Below are 19,676 nucleotides of genomic sequence, written 5' to 3' on the forward strand. Positions count from 1 at the left end.
GTTGATGTAGAGATGTGTCAGTTACTTAAACTCTGTGAAGCATTTATTTGGAGTGCAATCTCAGGCTGGCAACTTTAATAAACGTATCCTCTGCAGCAGAGGTAACTGGGTGTTCCTTTCCTGTGGCAGTCCTCATGAGAGCCAGTTTCATCATAACGCTTGCTGGTTTTTGCTACTGCACTTGTTCCGCATTGACTGACCTTCATGTCTTAAAGTAATGATGGACTGTCCTTTCTCTTTGTTCATTTGAGCTGTTCTTACCATAATATGGACTTGGTTTTTTACCAAATAGGGCTATCTTCTGTATACCACCCCTACTTTGACACAGCACAACTGATTGGCTCAAACGCATAAAGGAAAGAAATTCCACAAAATAATTCTTAACAATGCACATCTGTTAATTGAAATGCAATCCAGGTGACTATCTCATGAAGCTGGTTAAGAGAATGCCAAGAGTGTGTGAAGTTGTCATCAAGGCAAAGGGTGGCCACTTTGAAGAATCTCAAATATAAACTATATTTTGATTTGTTGAACACGTTTTTGATTACTACATTATTCCATATGTGTTGTTTCATATTTTTTATGTCTTCACTATTATTCTATAATGTAGAAAATAGAAACAATTAAGAAAAACCCTTGAATGAGTAGGTGTGTCCAAATTTTGGACAGGTACTGCATACTGTAAATATATATTTTTTGTTTGCCCCACCAAGATTTACATGCTAAAATTGCCACTGAGAGCCTAACTGGCATGCATAAGCAGCGTGTGAGTTTAAAGTTTTGGCAAGATTTTTACCGTAAAAATGCACCTTTCTAATAAAAGCATTACATGCATAATCATATTTGCTGTCACTTTTGATAATTGTGTTTTTCCGCAAATGGAGCATTCTGTCACGCCCTGACCTTAGAGAGCCTTTTTATTTCTCTATTTGGTTAGGTCGGGGTGTGATTTGGGTGGGCATTCTATTTTTTCTATTTCTTTGTTGGCCGGGTATGTTTCTCAATCAGAGGCAGCTGTCTTTGTCTCTGATTGGGGATCATACTTAGGCAGCCTTTTTCCCACCTTAGTTTGTGGGATCTTGTTTTTGTGTAGTGCCTGTGAGCACTCCAGTCGTTACGTCTCGTTTGCTGTTGATTGTTTTTGTTGGTGAGTTTCATTTTAATAAACATGTGGAACTCTATGCACGCTGTGCCTTGGTCCGCTCATTTCAACTAACGTGACACATTCGCACTTACCCCCATGGCCTACTGCCATGTGCGCATTGCTGCGCTTATAATGTGAAGAAATAGCCTAATAGTTTATCAACATTTTAAGTTAAACGTTCTGATCTGTTGCGTCAGCCACATTGCGTAAAAACTTTTTTTTGATGCTCGTGGTTGTATTAATTTGGGATCTATCCCACAACTGTCCCAAACTATGTTTGGAATATACATTTCTCGCACAGAATGGAATAGGTTGACTTTTGTACTATGGGGGATAGTATATTGACATAGGCTAGTGCTTGTAGTCTAAATCAATTGTAGTCTTCATACAATAAAATAAAATGAACTGTAGCCCAAAGAAATTTGGCAGCCAGATCAGGACCTAACATAACTCAGCCTACAAGCCACTGATGCAGACCTTTGGAACATCTACATTTTAAAAAGTCTAATAAATCCATGTAATATAGCCTACACCTTCTCAATAAATCCATTATTTATTTTAGACAGGTGTAAAGAAGTTCTATTTAAGAAGAACAGAATAGCATATTATATGTGTGGGAGCCAGGAGATGTGTTTACCTTAATTAACAGTGAATTACCATGAGACCGACAGTTATTTGCTTGTGACTCCCACAGCCCTGACTGTAAACAATAACCAGATTGAGGTGTGGATTCACTCACGTGTCGCATGAGCAGCCAGGCAGGGAATGTTTTTATCTACCTTAACATCCCTTGAACGAAAACACTGATAGGACAAACTTTTTACCAATTTTCTGACCAGAAATCTCTCAGGAATTACCAAACATTGACCAAACGTGGGGGTGGTGTTCACAGGGCACAAAGTCATCCTCTGATTGCGCTTGTTGTCACTGTGGTCTCCGGTGGTGAAATAGAACGTGTATAATGTGCACTGTGTATTTTCAGAAATCCTATCGATTACAACTGAACTCCTCTGGAGTTAAAGAAAAGAAGGATATTCCAGGACTGATGATGCTACTGCATACTGTATGTGCCAAGGTCAATAGAATGAACGCACATTATATTTTCACTACAATGTCTTGCAATGTGTTCTTTGTGTCTGTTCCCATTGGTTACCGATATGTACTTAATGACTTTAATATCCCCATTTGAAATGTTGTTTTATGGCTGTAAAGTTGTTTATTAATAGGATGTGTAAGTTGTTGGCTTATTGGAGGGGTTTTGCATGTTACGCGTGTGTGTGTGTGTGTGTGTGTGAGTGAGTGAGTGAGTGAGTAGCTTCCATCTGGGTATCAGACAGGCTGGCTGATGGGTAAGGTGACCCTGTGGTGTGGAGGTCTGTCAGGGGTTGTGGGGCCATGTGTCCACCGGGGGGGGGGGTCCTGGTGGGCTCTGCAGTCCGTGATCATGAAGACTGTTACCCTCAACCTCCCATCCCAGACACTTGCATTTAAACATACAGACATACATAAGTAGATACAAACACACACACTCACGCATGGAGGATGACCATTATCTTTTCAACCTCAAATTTCAAAAGAACCTGAACTGCACCACAATCTAACTTTACATCAGACACAACATGATCAATCCCCCTTTATTACTGTGGAGAATACTAGAAGTCTCCACGCTGTACTTTTGGAAGTGGAACGATCAATGTGAAACTTTCATAAGGCTGATGTAGTTGAGGCATAGAGCCCCCACAGTGGAGCTGTCATAATACCCATAAAACCTAGCGGTCAAACAGGGAAAAGGTTCCAATCGTTTTTCCACCATTCAGTTTTCCCAAAGGGGATTTTAGAAACATTTAAAATAAGGGCTGTGTTTTGTGTAGTCTTACCCTGGTGTGACATTTTGATAACCATGTAAATCTCTCTTGGCCAAGGTGACTTTTCTTAATATATTCGACTCTATTTACTCTCAGATTCGAAAATGCTAATCAGTATCAAAGTAGACATCATGCAAAACTACAAATCCGTGCAAGCTCCTGCACGTCATCTCTAGCTGACATCTTTGTTAACAGTTATTGTGTCAATAAAAAACTTGCACAAGACAGTTCACAGAATTATCAATTTAATTAAATGTAACCAATTTATTAATTCCTACATTTAGCTAACATTAGATAGTTAATCCATAGATTCTTACCTTTGCCTCGATTCGGCAGTCTCATCCAGATCATCATGGCATTTGTAGTTCTTTATGGTAGCCACATTAGCAGCTAATTAGCGTTTCATTTTTGGGGGTAAGTACAGGGGAATATATTGATAAAAGTCACCTTGTTCTAGAAGGATTTACACCGTTATCAAAACGTTGCGCCAAGGTAAACCCAACTTGAAACTTAAGTGTTTCTAAAACCCCTATGGGAAAAAAATGAATGGTGGAAAAATGTTTGGAACCATTTCCCTGTTTGACCGCTAGGTGCGCTAGGTGTGATGTTACTTGTTTACTTTCTTGAACTCTGTTTCTGATAACTTTGTTATTGATGAGCATCATGATATAAAGTCCATATAAATTCCAATCCCACCAAGCAAGTGAAGTAAATTAAGCAAGTGAGACAATTTAACATGTTATAGAAATCAAAAGGGAAGACTTATTTAAGAATATCGGTCCAGCTTTAAATGACATTCAGCTTATAAAGGCTTAATAAAGGCTTCAAAGCCTTCATAATGCCTTCATAGGCACTACATAAATGTGTTACAAAGTATCTATAACCGTACGTCATGCTTTATAAAGGGTTCATAAATGTGCCATAACTGTATGACATAATCACCAATGTCAAATGTGCCATAACCCACTATGTCAAAAATGATATAAACATGTGCTTTATAAAGGGTGACATGTTGGGTCGAATGATTGGAATACGCTCTAAAGTGAAGTCATGTTAGTCACATTACACCTAATTGTCACATCCTGATCTGTTTCACCTGTCCTTGTGATTGTCTCCACCCCGTTCAGGTGTTGCTGATTTTCCCCAGTGTATTTATCCCTGTGTTTCCTATCTCTCTGTGCCAGCTCGTCTTGTATGTTTCCAAGTCATCCAGCGTTTTTCCTGTTCTCCTGCTTTTTGCATTTCTCCTTTTTATAATCCTCCCGGTTTTGACCTTTGCCTGGTTCTGAACTTTGTACCCGCCTGCTGTACCATCCTGCCTGCCTTGACCACGAGCCTGTCTGCCACTCTGTACCTCCTGGACTTGGATCTGGTTTTGACCTTTTCCCTGTCCACGACCATTCTCTTGCCTACTCCTTTTGGTTTATTAAACATTGTAAAACTCCAACCATCTGCCTCCTGTGTCTGTATCAGGGTCTTTCCTTGTGTCATGATAGTACCAACTGGCCATGACAGACCCAGCAGACTTGGACCAGCTCCGCCACGCTGTCTCCCTGAAGGGAGCCACCATTAGGAGACATGAGGAGTTGTTACAGGGCCTTTTGAAAGGGCTCAGGTCCTTGACGGAATGCCACGACCATGGGTTAAAGGCTATTACGGAGCAAATCAGGGAGTTAGCTCAGCCTGCCACCTCTGAAAAACCCCAATCACCCAGTAATTTTTCCCTATCTGTGGTGAGTTTGTACAGCCGGCTCCCCGAGAACCCCGCTTACCTCCTCCGGAGCGATATTCAGGGAATCTTGGTACCTGGCAGGGTTTTCTTTCTCGCATATTTATGAGGTACATCCATCTTCGTTTCCTTCAGAAAAATTGAAGATTGCGTATATTATTATGCTAATGTAAGGAAGGGCGCTCTCCTGGGCTACGGCAGTTTGGGTGCAACAATCTGCCATTTGTGGTCATCTGGAGGAATTCATGGCAGAAATGAGAAAGGTATTTGAGTCTCCGGTATCCGGGAGAAAGGAGGCCAGTAAACTGCTTGACTTACGCGGTGTCACGTTCGTGTGTATGTCATCTAACACTTAACTAGCTACTTCAAACTCATTTAAATGACAATAAATCAAGGTTAACTTACTTGTTTTTCGCTGTCCGGTGGCATCACAATTGGGCATTTGATTTGCAATCTCATCATATGATCAGCATCTCATCAGCAACACTAAAGAAGTACTTCCGGGTTACAGAATTTATAACATTTTCAAAATAAAAGCCCCACGTAATAGTATAAAAGTGTCAATAAATTGTATTTATTCATGAAATATGAAAAAATATTTCCTAAACATTAGCAATGATTCATATTTATTCATATTTAACTCACATTTGCATTAAATGGCTGCGCCCATTGCCTGAAAAATAACTTAGTTTGGCCACTTCAGCATATTACAAATCTTCGATGTACTTAGTGCAGTGTATACACGAACTGGAGCACATGACTTGACAAGTCGTTTACAGTTTTTGACAAATCAACAAAGCAAATAAATGTTGATCACCACGCCAAATAAAGCCTAACTGTAGAGCGAAAGCTAAACAGGGTTGCCAGATATGGTTTTAACCATCTTGGATGGGTTTGTGCTGAGGTTAATTTAATTTGTGGGGGGGGTTTCAAGTCCATGAGGGGTAGAAATGAGGGAAGGTATTGTTACGGAATATGATGCAGGAAATATTACTATGATGGGGGATTTATCAATAAATGAGGGGCAAACACATGAGAAATTTACAAGCTAAATAAAAATAAAGCCCCTTCAAGCTGGCAATCCTGAGGTACCATAGTTACAATCTGATGCCGTGTTCAAACAACTGGTCATTTCAGAACTGGGAACTCAGAAATCTCAGACCTCCGACTTCAGTGCGTTCAAGACAACTGAAAACTCTGGGGGAAAAAAGAGCTCCAACTGGGAAAGATTGTTTTGAATGGTCATCCAACTCAAAATTCCAACTCACCAACTCGGGCCTCTTTCTAGAGCCTTGACTTTCCGACCTGAAGATCGCAGATGTCATGAGCTGACCTGGTATTTTTCAGAGTTCACTGTTGTCTTGAAAGCACCATAAGTCAGTCGAGTGAACCATCCATCCATTCACTTTGTTTTGTTATAACATCTTTGGTCTGACAGACGCTTACATGACAACCAGAATGCATTATATGATGTCAACGAACATGGCACCACACATAGTTGGCAAATAGCTCATCATAATCAGTACAACCTCCAAAAAAGTATTTTACACACATATGTGTCCATTACAATCTCTGCAAGAATCAGAAGGCATGATTTGTTACCAGTACTTGAAAACATGAATAAAACCGTAAATACATTATGCTCCATACATAGACTCCATATGGTATGCTACAGTAGAAGCAATACCACATACAGAAAATAAGGAACTTACTTTGATAGGAACGCGCACACGTCCAAAGTTATTATTTGTAAGGAAAACCAGAAAGAAGGAAACGCGGGCGCCAGCCAGAAAATGTGCCAGGGGTAAAAAGTTAGTGCAAGGCCTGTTCTGATGGAGATGCACAAATGTCTGCATATTTGATCTGGGAAACATTGGGGAAGTGGGCTTGGGCTCTTGTCGAAGAGAGAAGTTTGTCTGGGCAGTAGTAAAGCCTCAAACATGTCCGGAAAAGTGAAATGGGCTACTATGTGAATTAATGAGGGGGCTTAGTTCAAACTGAAAATAAAACTTGTAAAAAAATCATTTGAATTTGACAAGTTGAAATTCTATAATTATTAGGCAGCGTGCCTTGGTTTGAGGGCAGCGTGTGTTTACTGTCCAGTTGCGTAACAATCACATTTTGTAACAGTGAGAGCATTCTGACATCATGCGTATAAAAAAACTCACGCTGGGACGACCGTTAAGAGAGATTTTGACTCGCATGTGAAAAAGTTCAAATCAAATAGCAAAATGATCCTTGGTATGACCTTCTTAAAACAATTCCATATAGCTTAGTAGAACCCCCCCCCCCCCCCCTCCCCAGCATAGACAGGGCTTAGACTGTTTAGTGTAAAATTTAAGGGGATAAATATCAAATCAAATCAAATCAAATTTATTTATATAGCCCTTCGTACATCAGCTGATATCTCAAAGTGCTGTACAGAAACCCAGCCTAAAACCCCAAACAGCAAGCAATGCAGGTGTAGAAGCACGTCTTTGTCTTTATTAATTAATTAAGACTGTACTGTCTAAGGACACACACTGCTATCAAAACATATCAGGAGAAAGCATGGACATTTTATAGGAAAAAAATTAAACATGAATGTGGCTGCACAAATACATGTCTTTGTTAAATCTATCAGATATAGGAAACTTCAGAACAAACTTCCTCTTGATTTTTTTTTTGGGGGGGGACTATCTGTTGTTCCCTGTAGGGAATCTGTAAATCAATGCATTTGTATGGGCGAATAGCAGTAAGGCCGCCCCCCGGCTTAGACAGGGCTTAGACTCTTATGGGTTAAAGGACAGTAGAGAGAGCAGGATGAGGAACGAGTGGCAGCCAGGGGGGAAAATGACTCAGCCTACACTCAGCATGGGCTTGTGATATGCGATCATGAGAGATCTTTCCATATCTGCTTTATCAGTAGCGAGTGTGTGTGTTTGTGTGTTTTCTTAGCGAGCACCACTTCCTCCTGATTCAGCACATACCTGCCGCCAACTCGGGACCTCTGCCTTGCTAGCACACGTGACCGCCCTCCTGAAACGGCGCCACGCTAAAAGCTAGCTATTCGCTGGTGAAAGTGGAGACACTTGGCTGAGGAGTAAGTTTCACACATCCCCATGTACTACACGTGTGTGTTTGTGCGTGTTAAAGAATATACTATATGGGGAATGTACTCTCCCTCTCTCTTTCTCTCATCCAGCTCTCCCTTCTCTTGGATTGAGCCTGTTCAGGTCGTAAAAGGGGCCCAGAAAGAGGAGGACGTCGAACCCAGACACCAAGACGGACCCCTGGCCTCCCCCTCCACCGGCTAGACTCCAGACTGCAGACACCCCTGCATGGACCAGCACAAACCAGACACAGACAATACCAGAGCAGCTCACTTTCACAGCTTTGATTTACGGAGTTATATAGAGGCCAGAGGTCACCTTCATATAAGACTGCCCATTCTCATAACCTCACTGCCCAACACTTTAACCATGTAAAAATGTCAATGTAATGTAATGCAACCCCAGTCACTTGCTCAAAACAGTCCACTCTATGGGGAACAAAACATATATCTTTATAGAGTGAGTCATGTCCCACTTAGTCCTTCAGAGAATCTTGGTTATCCTTTGGTTTACCATGATTCTACCTTACCCTCATAAGAACGATTAACTCTTACTGACCATAGAGATATACACTGAGTATACCAAACATTAGGAATACCTTCCTAGTATTCTAGGGTAGTGTAATAGTTGTGTTACAGTGTGTAAAGCCAATTTAAGTAAGTTGTGGGCCATTCTGGATCAGATCAAGCTTACTTTACTGTTAAGACAGAGTAAGGTTTGTTTGAAGCCTGTTGTGGGATAAAAGGGAGGTATGTAAACTGTGGATTAGGGTCATTTTGTAGAGGGATATAACCCCCAGAATGAGATTGGAATTTGGTTTTGGAATTTGGTTTTGGACAGGCATACCTGCACATGCTAATATGTCTGCATATCAAATGAGCACCCTATATTCCCTACACAATGCACTACTTTGACATAATACAGGTAAAACCCTGTCGGCGATTCTCCATCCCTCTCTCCCTACATCCCTCTTTCCTTCTCACGCCCATTCCTCTTGCTAACTCCCCTTCTCTCTCTCTCCATCACTATCTATTCTGTCTGTCTCTGGGTGCCTCAGCTGAGTAGCTCAGTTGCTGCAATGATACATGATCTGGTTTTCAATGCTAGAACAGTGCTGCTAGTTAGAGGGGGAAGGAAGAAACACTGTGCTATGGTATGGGAACTCATACCATAGCACAGACAGACAGCTATCTACAAGCCCAGGATCCACCATAGAGAGAGAATACATTTTCTTCCTTATAATGTATACCCTCCCCCCAAGTAGACTTTCTTCAACACACCACCATCTCCCTCCTCCAACTCATCCTTGATCTTCTCCCCATTTCTGGGACCCAGAGCCACCCTGTAACCCCGCAGCCCCCTTCCCATCCCGCCCTCTGCATCCCATAGCCCCCTGTATCCTTCCCCTCTCCTCATTCTACAACCCAAAGCCATGCTGTACGCCCTTTCCTTCCACCCCCCTTCTGCACCCCAAAGTCACCCTGCACACCCATCCCAACCCCCTCTTCTGCACCCCTTTGCCCCCCTCCTCCTCAGTGCCATGTTCTCTCCGTTCATCTGCCAGTGTCCTTCCTGTCTGTGGGGCCAATGAGGTCAGCAGTTTGATAAACACATAAAGCAGCCATGCTACACCATGAAGGCCCCTGATGGCCCCTGGTGGCCCATGACACTAGTTCCCACAGCCGGCCTGTCTGTCACTCCAACTGACTGACAACAGTCACCCTCTTCACACCCCTCCCACCCCTTCATCCCCATCCCTGCCCCCCACCCTGGACAGTTGACAATCCGTTAGAGAAGGGATGGGCGTCTCTTTCTCTCCCTCTCTAACTCACTCTCGATCTTCTCCCCCTTTCTGGCCCCCAGAGCCACCCTGAAGAGCCAAAAAAGAGCCAAAAAGAAATCAGATAATTCTGGATCCTATTTTAACATCAAAATATCAATCATGCATTTCCTGGATATGTTAGATGAAATAGCTTACTTTGTGAATCATAGGCTCACATCTCAGTTGTCCTACTTGGTACTGGAATTTAAAAAAATGTAAAGTAGGCCTACCTGTCCATACAAAATGTATATATTGTTGTATTTGTTGTTGTTGTTGAGCAAAGTAGTTACATTTATCACAATATCACTTTTTCTCCATAACGCCCAGCTCTAACACCTCCCCCCAAAATGACTTATGGTAATTGTTCGCTGATTTATCATTGTCACAAAAAATGGGTAGATTTATTACGATATGTTTTTTTGTCCATATCACCCATCTCTACCCTGATGCCACCCTTCCACTTGCAAAATGACACAGATGCTCCTGTGAAGCCAGAGCCCTATACTACGAATCAGGTTTGAGGAGTTAGCGAAGTAACTTTGGTCAACTCTGAATTCAACTCGGGATAACAGGTACCACAAAAGTGGTTAAACTTTTAGCCAGGTACCTTTCTATGGCAACCAATCCTTCAGAACTAATTTGCTCCAGGGCAGGCTAACTCAGGGCTAACTCCATTTATCCTGAAGGAAGTGTCTGAGCTGCGAGTTGAGGACCAATTAAATCAGATTCAAGTCAAATGTTTTATTTGTCACATGCGCCGAATACAAGCCCTTAACCAACAATGCAGCTTTAAGAAAATAAAGTTAAGAAAATATTTACTAAATAAACTAAAGTAAAGAATATCAATGTAAATAGTCCGGGTGGCCATTTTGATTAATTGTTCAGTAGTCTTATGGCTTGGGGGTAGAAGCTGTTAAGGAGCCTTTTGGACCTAGACTTGGCGCTCCGGTACCGCGTGCCACGCGGCAGCAGAGAGAACAGTCTATGACTTGGGTGACTGTAGTCTTTGACCATTTTTTGGTCCTTCCTCTGACACTGCCTAATATACAGGTCCTGGATGGCAGGAAGATTGGCCCCAGTGATGTACTGGGCTGTACGCACTACCCTCTCTAGCGTCTTACGGTCGGATGCTGAGCAGTGAGCTGTTACCATACCAGGAGGTGATGATTTCTGATTTCGGCACAAATTAAAATGTGGCAATGACACAACCATGGATTGATGTTTCAGCATTGTCTCAATGAAGAGTTCGGCATTCGACTAGCCTCGTGCAACATGCACGTGCAGTTACAAGCCTGCTAGAGTTAGCGACATGCACGCACAGTTACAAGTCTGCTAGAGTTGGCGGCAGGCGGACAAGCAATATCCACCGTCATAGTACGGATGAAGCCTGCGCTGGAATGTGAAGTTAACTGAAGCTGGCTAGCTTTAGAAAACGCTGAGTAAATCTAGCTTCCTTTGTAATATATCCCTCTGGCAAGGTCCACCCAGTATTGTGGAACCATAGAAAAGTATTTTCTGGGTGACATCCTGGGTATGGAAAAATTATGAATGTATCCCTTCAAACTGTCTGTCAGCCCTGTGTAGTCACTCACTTCACAGCAGCAGGGAAATTGATTTAGTCACGCTCAGTCAGGCTGTTTCTCAATTCTTATTTCTGCAATTCCTCACATCCAGGCGAGGGCCTGTTTATCAACCATATTAAAGGAGAAGGTCCCTCCACTCTGACCTTCATTTCCAATAGGTTTTGAGAAGGAGGTGAGGAGAGAGGATACTAGGAATTGAGGAAAGATTCATTGAGAAACTGCCTTTACTTCCCCTTCCTCCTCAAGGTTGAAGGTCAGTATAGCACTACTCATTAAGGCCATTCCCAGCTCTTCCCCACTTTCCATCCTCACCTCCAGGCCCACGGCACCACGACCCTGGCTCCCAGAACCAAGATCCTGGGCCTCACAGCAAGAAGAGGCAAGGTCTGGCTCCAGACACCCATCTCCACCTCCAGGCCTATTGCACCACAGCCTCATCTCGCCCGTGTCCCAGCCGAAAGATGAGGCCTGGTCCTGGGACTCCCAGCCAGCTGAGGCAGGGCCCGGCTCCAGACAGCCATCAGGGTAATGCACTGACGCTATTGTGAAGGCCAGAACCTTGAGGAGCTGCATTAAACTGAGGAGAATTAGGAGTAAATTTAGGAGGAGAAGAGAAGGCGGTTTGACAGGAGATGAGATAATGTAAAGGAGGGCGATAGCTTCAAAAACACAAACTCATGTTCTCTGGGTGGAAAATTGAAATTTTATTGGAAAATCTTGGGTTGGTTATCTTGGTTATTTTGGCTATAAGCAGTTTGGGGGTTTTATTATCTTATAATGTATGTTTCTTTGCCATGACAGGCACATATGCATTTTAATCAGTAGTTAGATGTAATGGCTGTTGGAAGGAGAGGACCAAGGTGCAGCGTGGTATGTGTTCATACTTTTATTTGAACTGAACACTGAATAACAAAGAGAACGAACTAAACCGAAACAGTTCGGGCTGGTGCAGACACAAAAACAGAAAACAACTTGCCACAAGACACAGGTGGGAAAAGGCTACCTAAGTATGGTTCTCAATCAGAGACAACGATAGACAGCTGCCTCTGATTGAGAACCAAAACCGGCCAAATACACAGAAATAGAAACATAGAAAACAAAAACATAGAATGCCCACCCCAACTCACGCCCTGACCAAACCAAAATAGAGACATAAAAAGGATCTCTAAGGTCAGGGCGTGACATTAGAACTATATCACTTTTCCTCGTCAATGATGACAGATGGATTCCAGCGTTATGAATTAACAACAATAAATGCTAGTCTAACGCAGGACGCATGGGTTGGAAAAGCGAACCAAATGTCTCAGTGTCTGTGTTGCAAATGGCATCACTCTCCCCCTTTCATTTCCTGTCTCTTGAGGTAATTTAAAGGCAATTCTAATTCACTTACAGAACTGCGGTGCGGTGTAGAGGGGAACTGTTTGGGGGTTTGAGTAAAGCTGCTGGTGTTTTAAGTGCGCCACAAAAAAATCACTGACAAATGTTGGGTTAACATTTACAAGGCACACTGTTGGCCAAAAGCTGAAAAAAATATAAAAAATAAGAATAATATACAAAACCCTGATCTGCAGTATTGTGGGAAAGGAAGACGTTTCGGGTCTTGTCGCTTATCATTATGATGATTTCTAGACGAACGGGGAATTCTAAGGGAATGTGGTGCGTTAGTATGGCACCATTGTGGTCTGGGGCCTTACAGTTAACAGGAGAGGAGAGATGGGCTCTTACAGCACAAACCAATGGAACTAAAACCCCAGTGCAACTCAATATTAGGAAGGTGTTCACTCAGTGTATAAGGAAAGGAGAATGACACAATGGTCTACTACTATCATACCGGCAGTAATTTACATAATGGGCTATTCATAATAAGAAAAAGTAGTACATTATGTGTAGGGAATATGGTGGAGACTCGCTGTTCCCTCTGCTGTGTGTGTATGTGTGTGTGTGTGTGTGTGTCCATATTATGGTAGACCCACTTGTTCGGTTACACCCAAACGCTCACTGCTTGGGCTCGCAGAATGACCAGTCTGGATTCTACTACTTTGCCTACTCTACAGTATGCACGGCTACTACAGTCTAGATTAAGTAAAATGGCAAAGCTAGTACTGTACTTGGGGAGTTTTCCTGCACATACGTTTTTAATTTAACCACTGTTTTGGTTCCATTGGTTTGTGCTGTAAGAGCCCATCTCTCCTCTCCTGTTTACTGTTAAGCCCCAGACCGCAATGGGATCATACTAACGTACCACATTCCCTTAGAATTCCCTGTTCATCTAGAAATCATCATAATAAGCGACAAGAACCGAAACGGCTTCCTTTCCCGTAAATCTTCAGATCGGGTTTTTGTTATTCTTAATGTTTTAGCTTTTTTTCAGCTTTTGGCTAACAGTGAGCTCGTAAATGTTAACCCAACATTTGCCCAGGATTTTTTGTGGCGCACTTAAAACACTAGCAGCTTTACTCAAACCCCCAAACACAGTCCACCTCTGCACTGCACCGCAGTTCTGTTACGGGCTTGTACAATTGCCTTTAAATTACCCCAGAGACAGAAAATGAAAGAGAGGGGGAGAGCAAGAGAGGGGGATAAATAGAGAGAGGGGGAACGACAGAGAGGGAGAGAGAAAGGAAGGAGAGAGGAAGATAATGAGAGAAGGAAAGAAAGAGTGAAGGAAGAGAGGGAAAGGAAGGCTTTGGGGTTGTTTCTGCACTTCTGAGGATTCCTGGATAATGATCGGGCTGTAACCATACAGGCTGCATTCCGCCAAATGAAACAAGGGCACCTGCCAGCTCCAACTATGTTTATTTTGTCATATCCCTTTTTTTCACTTGTGACATGAAAAAAAGCCATAAATACAGAATCTGCATTTAATTTGCATGACAGACCACTATATATTTCCCTCTCTTCTTGTCTGCTCGTCCCTCTATTTCTGCACATTCAGCATGTCAGCTGGCCAAGACAGGGATTTGTGGCTGGTGTTGCTCACTCACCAGCGGAGGGGAATATTTTCGGAGAAACTGCTCTTGCCAACAGCTTTTTGTGATGCTGCAGCCTCATACACTGACCTGAGCAATCAGCTGCTGAACCTACACACAAAGACTTATTCACTCATGCTGCAGTCATTGTTTAGTAGCAACCCCTGTTCCAAAATTGCCCCCTGAAGCGTCTAGAAATGCAGTCAGTCACTGAAATGAAGGAAGGCCCTATGTCCTTAACAGAAGAGAAAACTATGTGGGAGCAATCATCAATCTTTCCAAAATGGCTTCCACCCACGGTATTGGACTCAAGTAGCTGGCAGTACTACATTTTCTTTTCACTGTAATTGTAACCCTCATATCGGTAAGCATTGTAGAAAAAGACAAGATAGGAGGTGGAATCAAAGCAGGTAGGACAGAGAGTTGTTGGTATGAGGCCTCTGGGCTGGGTTAGGTCTGTGTGTGATGGGCTTTGCTTTGGAATAACCAGTAATAAGCTTCTGGAAGAGGCCTTAAGCCTGTCACCTCACGCACACACTGCGAACCCAGAATGGACAGGGGAGACGGGGGAGAAAAAGTAGTCATGTCTCCTCCTAATCAAGTCTCAGAGCCACTGATGGGCCTTGGTCCAAGAACCACACTGGCTGGAGGCCGGAGGAAAAACAGAGGGGAGAGTAATCTAGGCTGCATGCCGACAGGGATTTCTAGGTTTACTGAATCTCCCATTATGTCTGAAATGTGGTTGGGAGGAGTCTCCATTTTGGGAGTGAAGATGGGAGTTAAAAAATGCTGCCCCATATTTGTTTGGATTTACAGGTGCCAAGTTGTAAACATAACTCTCCACATGAACCACACCTAGGAACCTATTTGAGGTGTAATCAGTGGGCATATACAGTATTCTGTATGTGCTTGTTGGGTGTTACTATACCAGCATAGCCCACTAATTACTAAACACTTAAGGTAGCTAGGCCCCATGAACCATGTTTCCCTCCCTGTTCAGTCAGTAATTAACTGAAATCATGGTAACTTCTACTATTATTATACAAACAAGGAGTGATGATGTTACTATTCACTGCCCAAAGTGAACTGGCTTCTGTTGGGATCCATTTCGTGGTGGTCTTGGATGAGGCCCTTGGATATGGGCATGGTGCCATCAATCAATCAATCAAATGTTTTTAGAAAGCGCTCTTTACATCAGCAGATGTCACAAAGTGCTATACAGAAACCCAGTCTAAAACCCCAAACAGCAAGCAATGCAGATGTAGAAGCACAGTGGCTAGGAAAAACTCCCTAGAAAGGCAGGAACCTAGGAAGAAACCTAGAGAAGAACCAGGCTCTGAGGGGTGGCCAGTCCTCTTCTGGCTGTGCAAGGTGATTATAAGAGTAAATGGCCATTTAAGGCCAGATTGTTCTTCAAGATGTTCAAACGTTCATAGATGACCAGCAGGGACAAATAATAAGCAATGGTTGTAGAGGGTGCAACCGGTCAGTACCTCAGGAGTAAATGTCAGTTGGCTTTTCATAGACGAGCATTCAGAGGTCGAGACAGCAGGTGCGGTAGAGAGAGAAAGAGAGAGAGTTGAAAACAGCAGGTCCAGGATAAGGTAGCACGTCCGGTGAACAGGTCAGGGTTCCCTAGCCGCAGGCAGAACAGTTGAAACTGGAGCAGCAGCATGACCAGGTGGACTGGGTACTGCCAGGAGTCATTAGGTCAGGTAGTCCCGAGGCATGAGGGAACATATTTAAATTCACACAGGACACCAGATAAGACAGGAGAATTACACCAGATATAACAGACTGACCCTAGCCCCCCGGCACATAGACTATTGCTGCATAGATACTGGAGACTGAGATGGGTGGGTCGGGGGACACTGTGGCCCCGTCCGACGATACCCCCAGACAGGACAACCAGGCAGAATATAACCACACCCACCTTGCCAAAGCACAGACCCCACACCACTAGAGGGATATCAACAGATCACCAACTTACTACCCTGAGACAAGGCTGAGTATAGCCCACAAATATCTCCTCCACCGCACAAGCCCCAGCTGTCCCCCTGTCCACTCGCACATGCCAGGCAGACAGGCCATTACCACACCCTCTCCAGTTGCTGAGGGCCAGGGCATTGGGGCGCCTAATGGGCGTTAGCCAGAAATGAAAATATTTATCTTGCTAAGCATTTCTGCAAATGGTTAATTGCCCCATCTCTGGGTGATAATCAACTGGGTGCAAGTGGTACAGTCTTGTGCACCAGAGAGAGGATGTGAAAAGGAGAGGACACAGAGACGAGAGAGAGAACGAGAAAGACAGAGAGAGAGAGAGAGAGAGAGAGAGAGAGGTAGAATAATTAGTATCACAAAGGATCAAATATTCTGCTCACTAACCCCTTCACCTCTGTGTTTGTGAATTAGAGAACTCAAACAGAGGGTAGCCCATCACATGTCAGGGACCAAAATGCATTTCAAATGTGAATGTCATATTATCAAATAAATAATTTAAAAAACACATACAAAACCCAAAACAATTTGAGAAAAGTAAGTGAAAAGTTGGGCACAATAACATATAAATGTAGCTTGGGCCCAAGCTTAGATCCACCTGCTAAACAAATTATGCCCATGGCTTGCACACTCTCTCTTGTGAACTCTGAGCCAATGATTACTGGTCTTTTGCATTCCTATAAATGTCGGACTAGAGCCGAGAAACGGTGCATGAAACATTTCTGATATTTCGCAAATGTGTGGCTAATTAGGAATGGCAGTACACATCTGTGGGATTCTCTAAGTGGGAAAGAACTAGTGGGGTGAGGGAGAGAGAGAAAAGGGGGAGGGAGTATCATAGAATAGGTTTATTACATAGGAAATATGATTATATCATTCAATATGCCAACATGTCTTTTGATAGGTATATTAGGGGTTAGTAAACTCAACACCTTCATAATGTTCATCATGTTGTGAATCCTAAAGTTGTTGAACACAATGTGCCAAAAACCACAAGCACCAATGACATGTAATTTGGCCACTATAGATGCATTTCATTCTCACAGTCACTCCCTGACCTTAGAGAGCCGTTTTATTTCTCTATTTGGTTAGGTCAGGGTGTGATGTGGGGTGGGCAATTCTATGTTTTGTTTTTCTATGATTTTGTATTTCTATGTTTTGGTCGGGTATGGTTCTCAATCAAGGACAGCTGTCTATCGTTGTCTCTGAATGGGAACCACACTTAGGTAGTCCTTTTCCCTCCTTTCTTTGTGGGAAGTTAACTTTGGTTGTGGCACATAGCCCTTGAGCGTCACGATTGTTTTTGCATTGTTTTTGTCAGCGTCAGCCTAATAAAAAGGAATATGTACGCTTACCAAGCTGCGCTTTGGTCTTCTTCCAGCAACGGCCGTGACACTCACTCACTTTCTTGGATGGAAATGTATACTGCACATGTGATTATAGTTCCACTATAATTAAGGTAGATGTTATAATGACATAATGATATAGAAAGGTTAGATAAACTGTACATTTTCTGGTGATTTTGATTTGAGTTAACAAAACACATGTTATTTTATTTTTTATTTACTCTTAATTTAACTAGGCAAGTCAGTTATTTACAATGAAAGCCTACCAAAAGGCCACCAACGGGGACGGGGGCCTGGGATTAAAATAAATACAATATAAATATAGGGCAAAACACACATCACAACAAGAGAGACAACACAACACTACATAAAGAGTGACCTAAAACAACAAGATAGCAAAGCAGCAACACATGACAACACAACATGGTAGCAGCACAAAACATGGTACAAATATTATTTGGCATAGACAACAGCACAAATGGCAAGAAGGTAGAGACAACAATAGCAGCCACAACTGTCAGTAAGTGTCCATGATTGAGTCTTTGAATTAATTGATTATTTTTTGAGTTTCAATTTACAAAAGGGAAATACTGTAAAATTACTTAAGTGAAACATAATCTGTAGAACAATAGCTGCCTCTTGGAAAAACTGTCTATTAAATTATTATGGGCTATTAGTGGGAAAAATGTTAGCTATATTGGATAGATATGAAAGCCATCTGAATTTACCACATTAGATAAGGTGTCAATAAAGCAGAAAATTGAAAGAATGAGGGCTGAGGTACGTCTTTAGTAGACAAACTAAATGTACTTGACTGAAGAGTTGTACACTTGTTGCTTTTTACAATGAAGGTAATGATCTAAAAGTGTACATCCACAGGACCCTTGCTAAACAACTGAGCTTGAAATGCATAAAAACAGAGTCTCGCTGCATAAATAAGGAGACTACACAGTAACACTGTTTCCAACAAAACTTCACAAAACAAAGAAAAACACCATTAAGTGGTTTCCCATAGAAAAACAGTCCTCTGAATCACTCAGTGTGCTGCTAAAAGTTAACATGCCCTGCCGGGCCCGTGTAAACCTGGGCAAACTGTAAATATAGCAGTTTTTATATTCTTAATTATACAGACATTTTTCTGTTCTGTTCCCTGGGCCAGCTCCCCCTCAGACCCAGCAGGGTACCGCAGTAATGCCAAGCACTCCCTCTACAACAACAGCCGCATTTACTAGTCCAAGATTTGGAAGCTCTTCAAATATAGACTCCTATTTCTGCAAATATATTTTCTCTGCAAAAGTATGGAGGGGGAAGGAAGAGAAAGAAACAGCATGAGGAAAATTAAAGGAGGTTCGGCCTGACAAAAAAATGTAGATTCTTTAGAGGAGACAGCATACATATTTGAAAGACGGGTAGTTGGTGACCCCATCTCCCCCACCTTAAAACTCAGTCCATTCACTCTGTCCCATTAGTATTATAATGCCACTGGGAATATGTATGGACTGCCCGGAGAAAGAGGTGTGCTGCCCTGTGCCAGAGGGAAGGAGAAAAGAAGAGTGAGGAGAGGGAGGGGTAAGTAGAAAGTAGTGTGGTCGAGAGCTATAAGAAGGAGAGAGAAAGGCAAAGGAGAGGGAGAAAGAGAGGGATAAACATACAGGGGGGACGCGGAGAGGGATTTCTAAATAGGGGGCTCCGGGATACGTATAAGGAGACCATTTTACAGCCAGGGAGGCATTGTCTGTGTCGCCATGCCAACCGAGTGGCAGTCTTACTAAGCCATGAGGCTCTCTCCATCAGAAAGTTGTTTATTTTCCCTAGTTCTTTTTCTACATTAGTTTCATGGTTTTACAGCGCACTGATTAAGGAGCTGGGCGATTTTCATACAGTTACAATCTTAACCAACGTTCACTACACAGAAGAGAACTAGCCATGTGTCTAGTTACAGTACATTTTCTCATCAATAAACCTTGCTCTGTCTGGGGAACTAAGGCAATGATTGCTTTAGCAAGCTGCTGCTTTTTACAAAGATAGCCTAAAAACACTTAAGGACAGTTTTTCTTACATTAAGCTTAGCCCTGGACTAAAATGTTACTTGAATAGACATTCTCTACTGAGCATGCTTTTTAGTAGA

General features: G+C 42.6%; 1 protein-coding gene across 1 annotated transcript in view; it reads right to left on the reverse strand.

Annotated features, from left to right (window-relative positions):
• Nucleotides 1-9,658: 9,658 nt before the first annotated feature.
• LOC109865239 (arginyl-tRNA--protein transferase 1-like) overlaps nucleotides 9,659-19,676 on the reverse strand; it is a 129,751-nt gene continuing 119,733 nt past the window's right edge. The window contains exons 5-6 of the mRNA XM_020453349.1: nucleotides 11,548-11,812; nucleotides 9,659-9,700 (exon numbers count right to left, since the gene is read on the reverse strand). Of these exons, the coding sequence (XP_020308938.1) occupies nucleotides 9,659-9,700; nucleotides 11,548-11,812 (307 nt within the window). The remainder of the gene's footprint in view (nucleotides 9,701-11,547; nucleotides 11,813-19,676) is intronic.

Source organism: Oncorhynchus kisutch, linkage group LG20, assembly GCF_002021735.2.
Source record: "Oncorhynchus kisutch isolate 150728-3 linkage group LG20, Okis_V2, whole genome shotgun sequence".
NCBI classification, from domain to species: domain Eukaryota; kingdom Metazoa; phylum Chordata; class Actinopteri; order Salmoniformes; family Salmonidae; genus Oncorhynchus; species Oncorhynchus kisutch.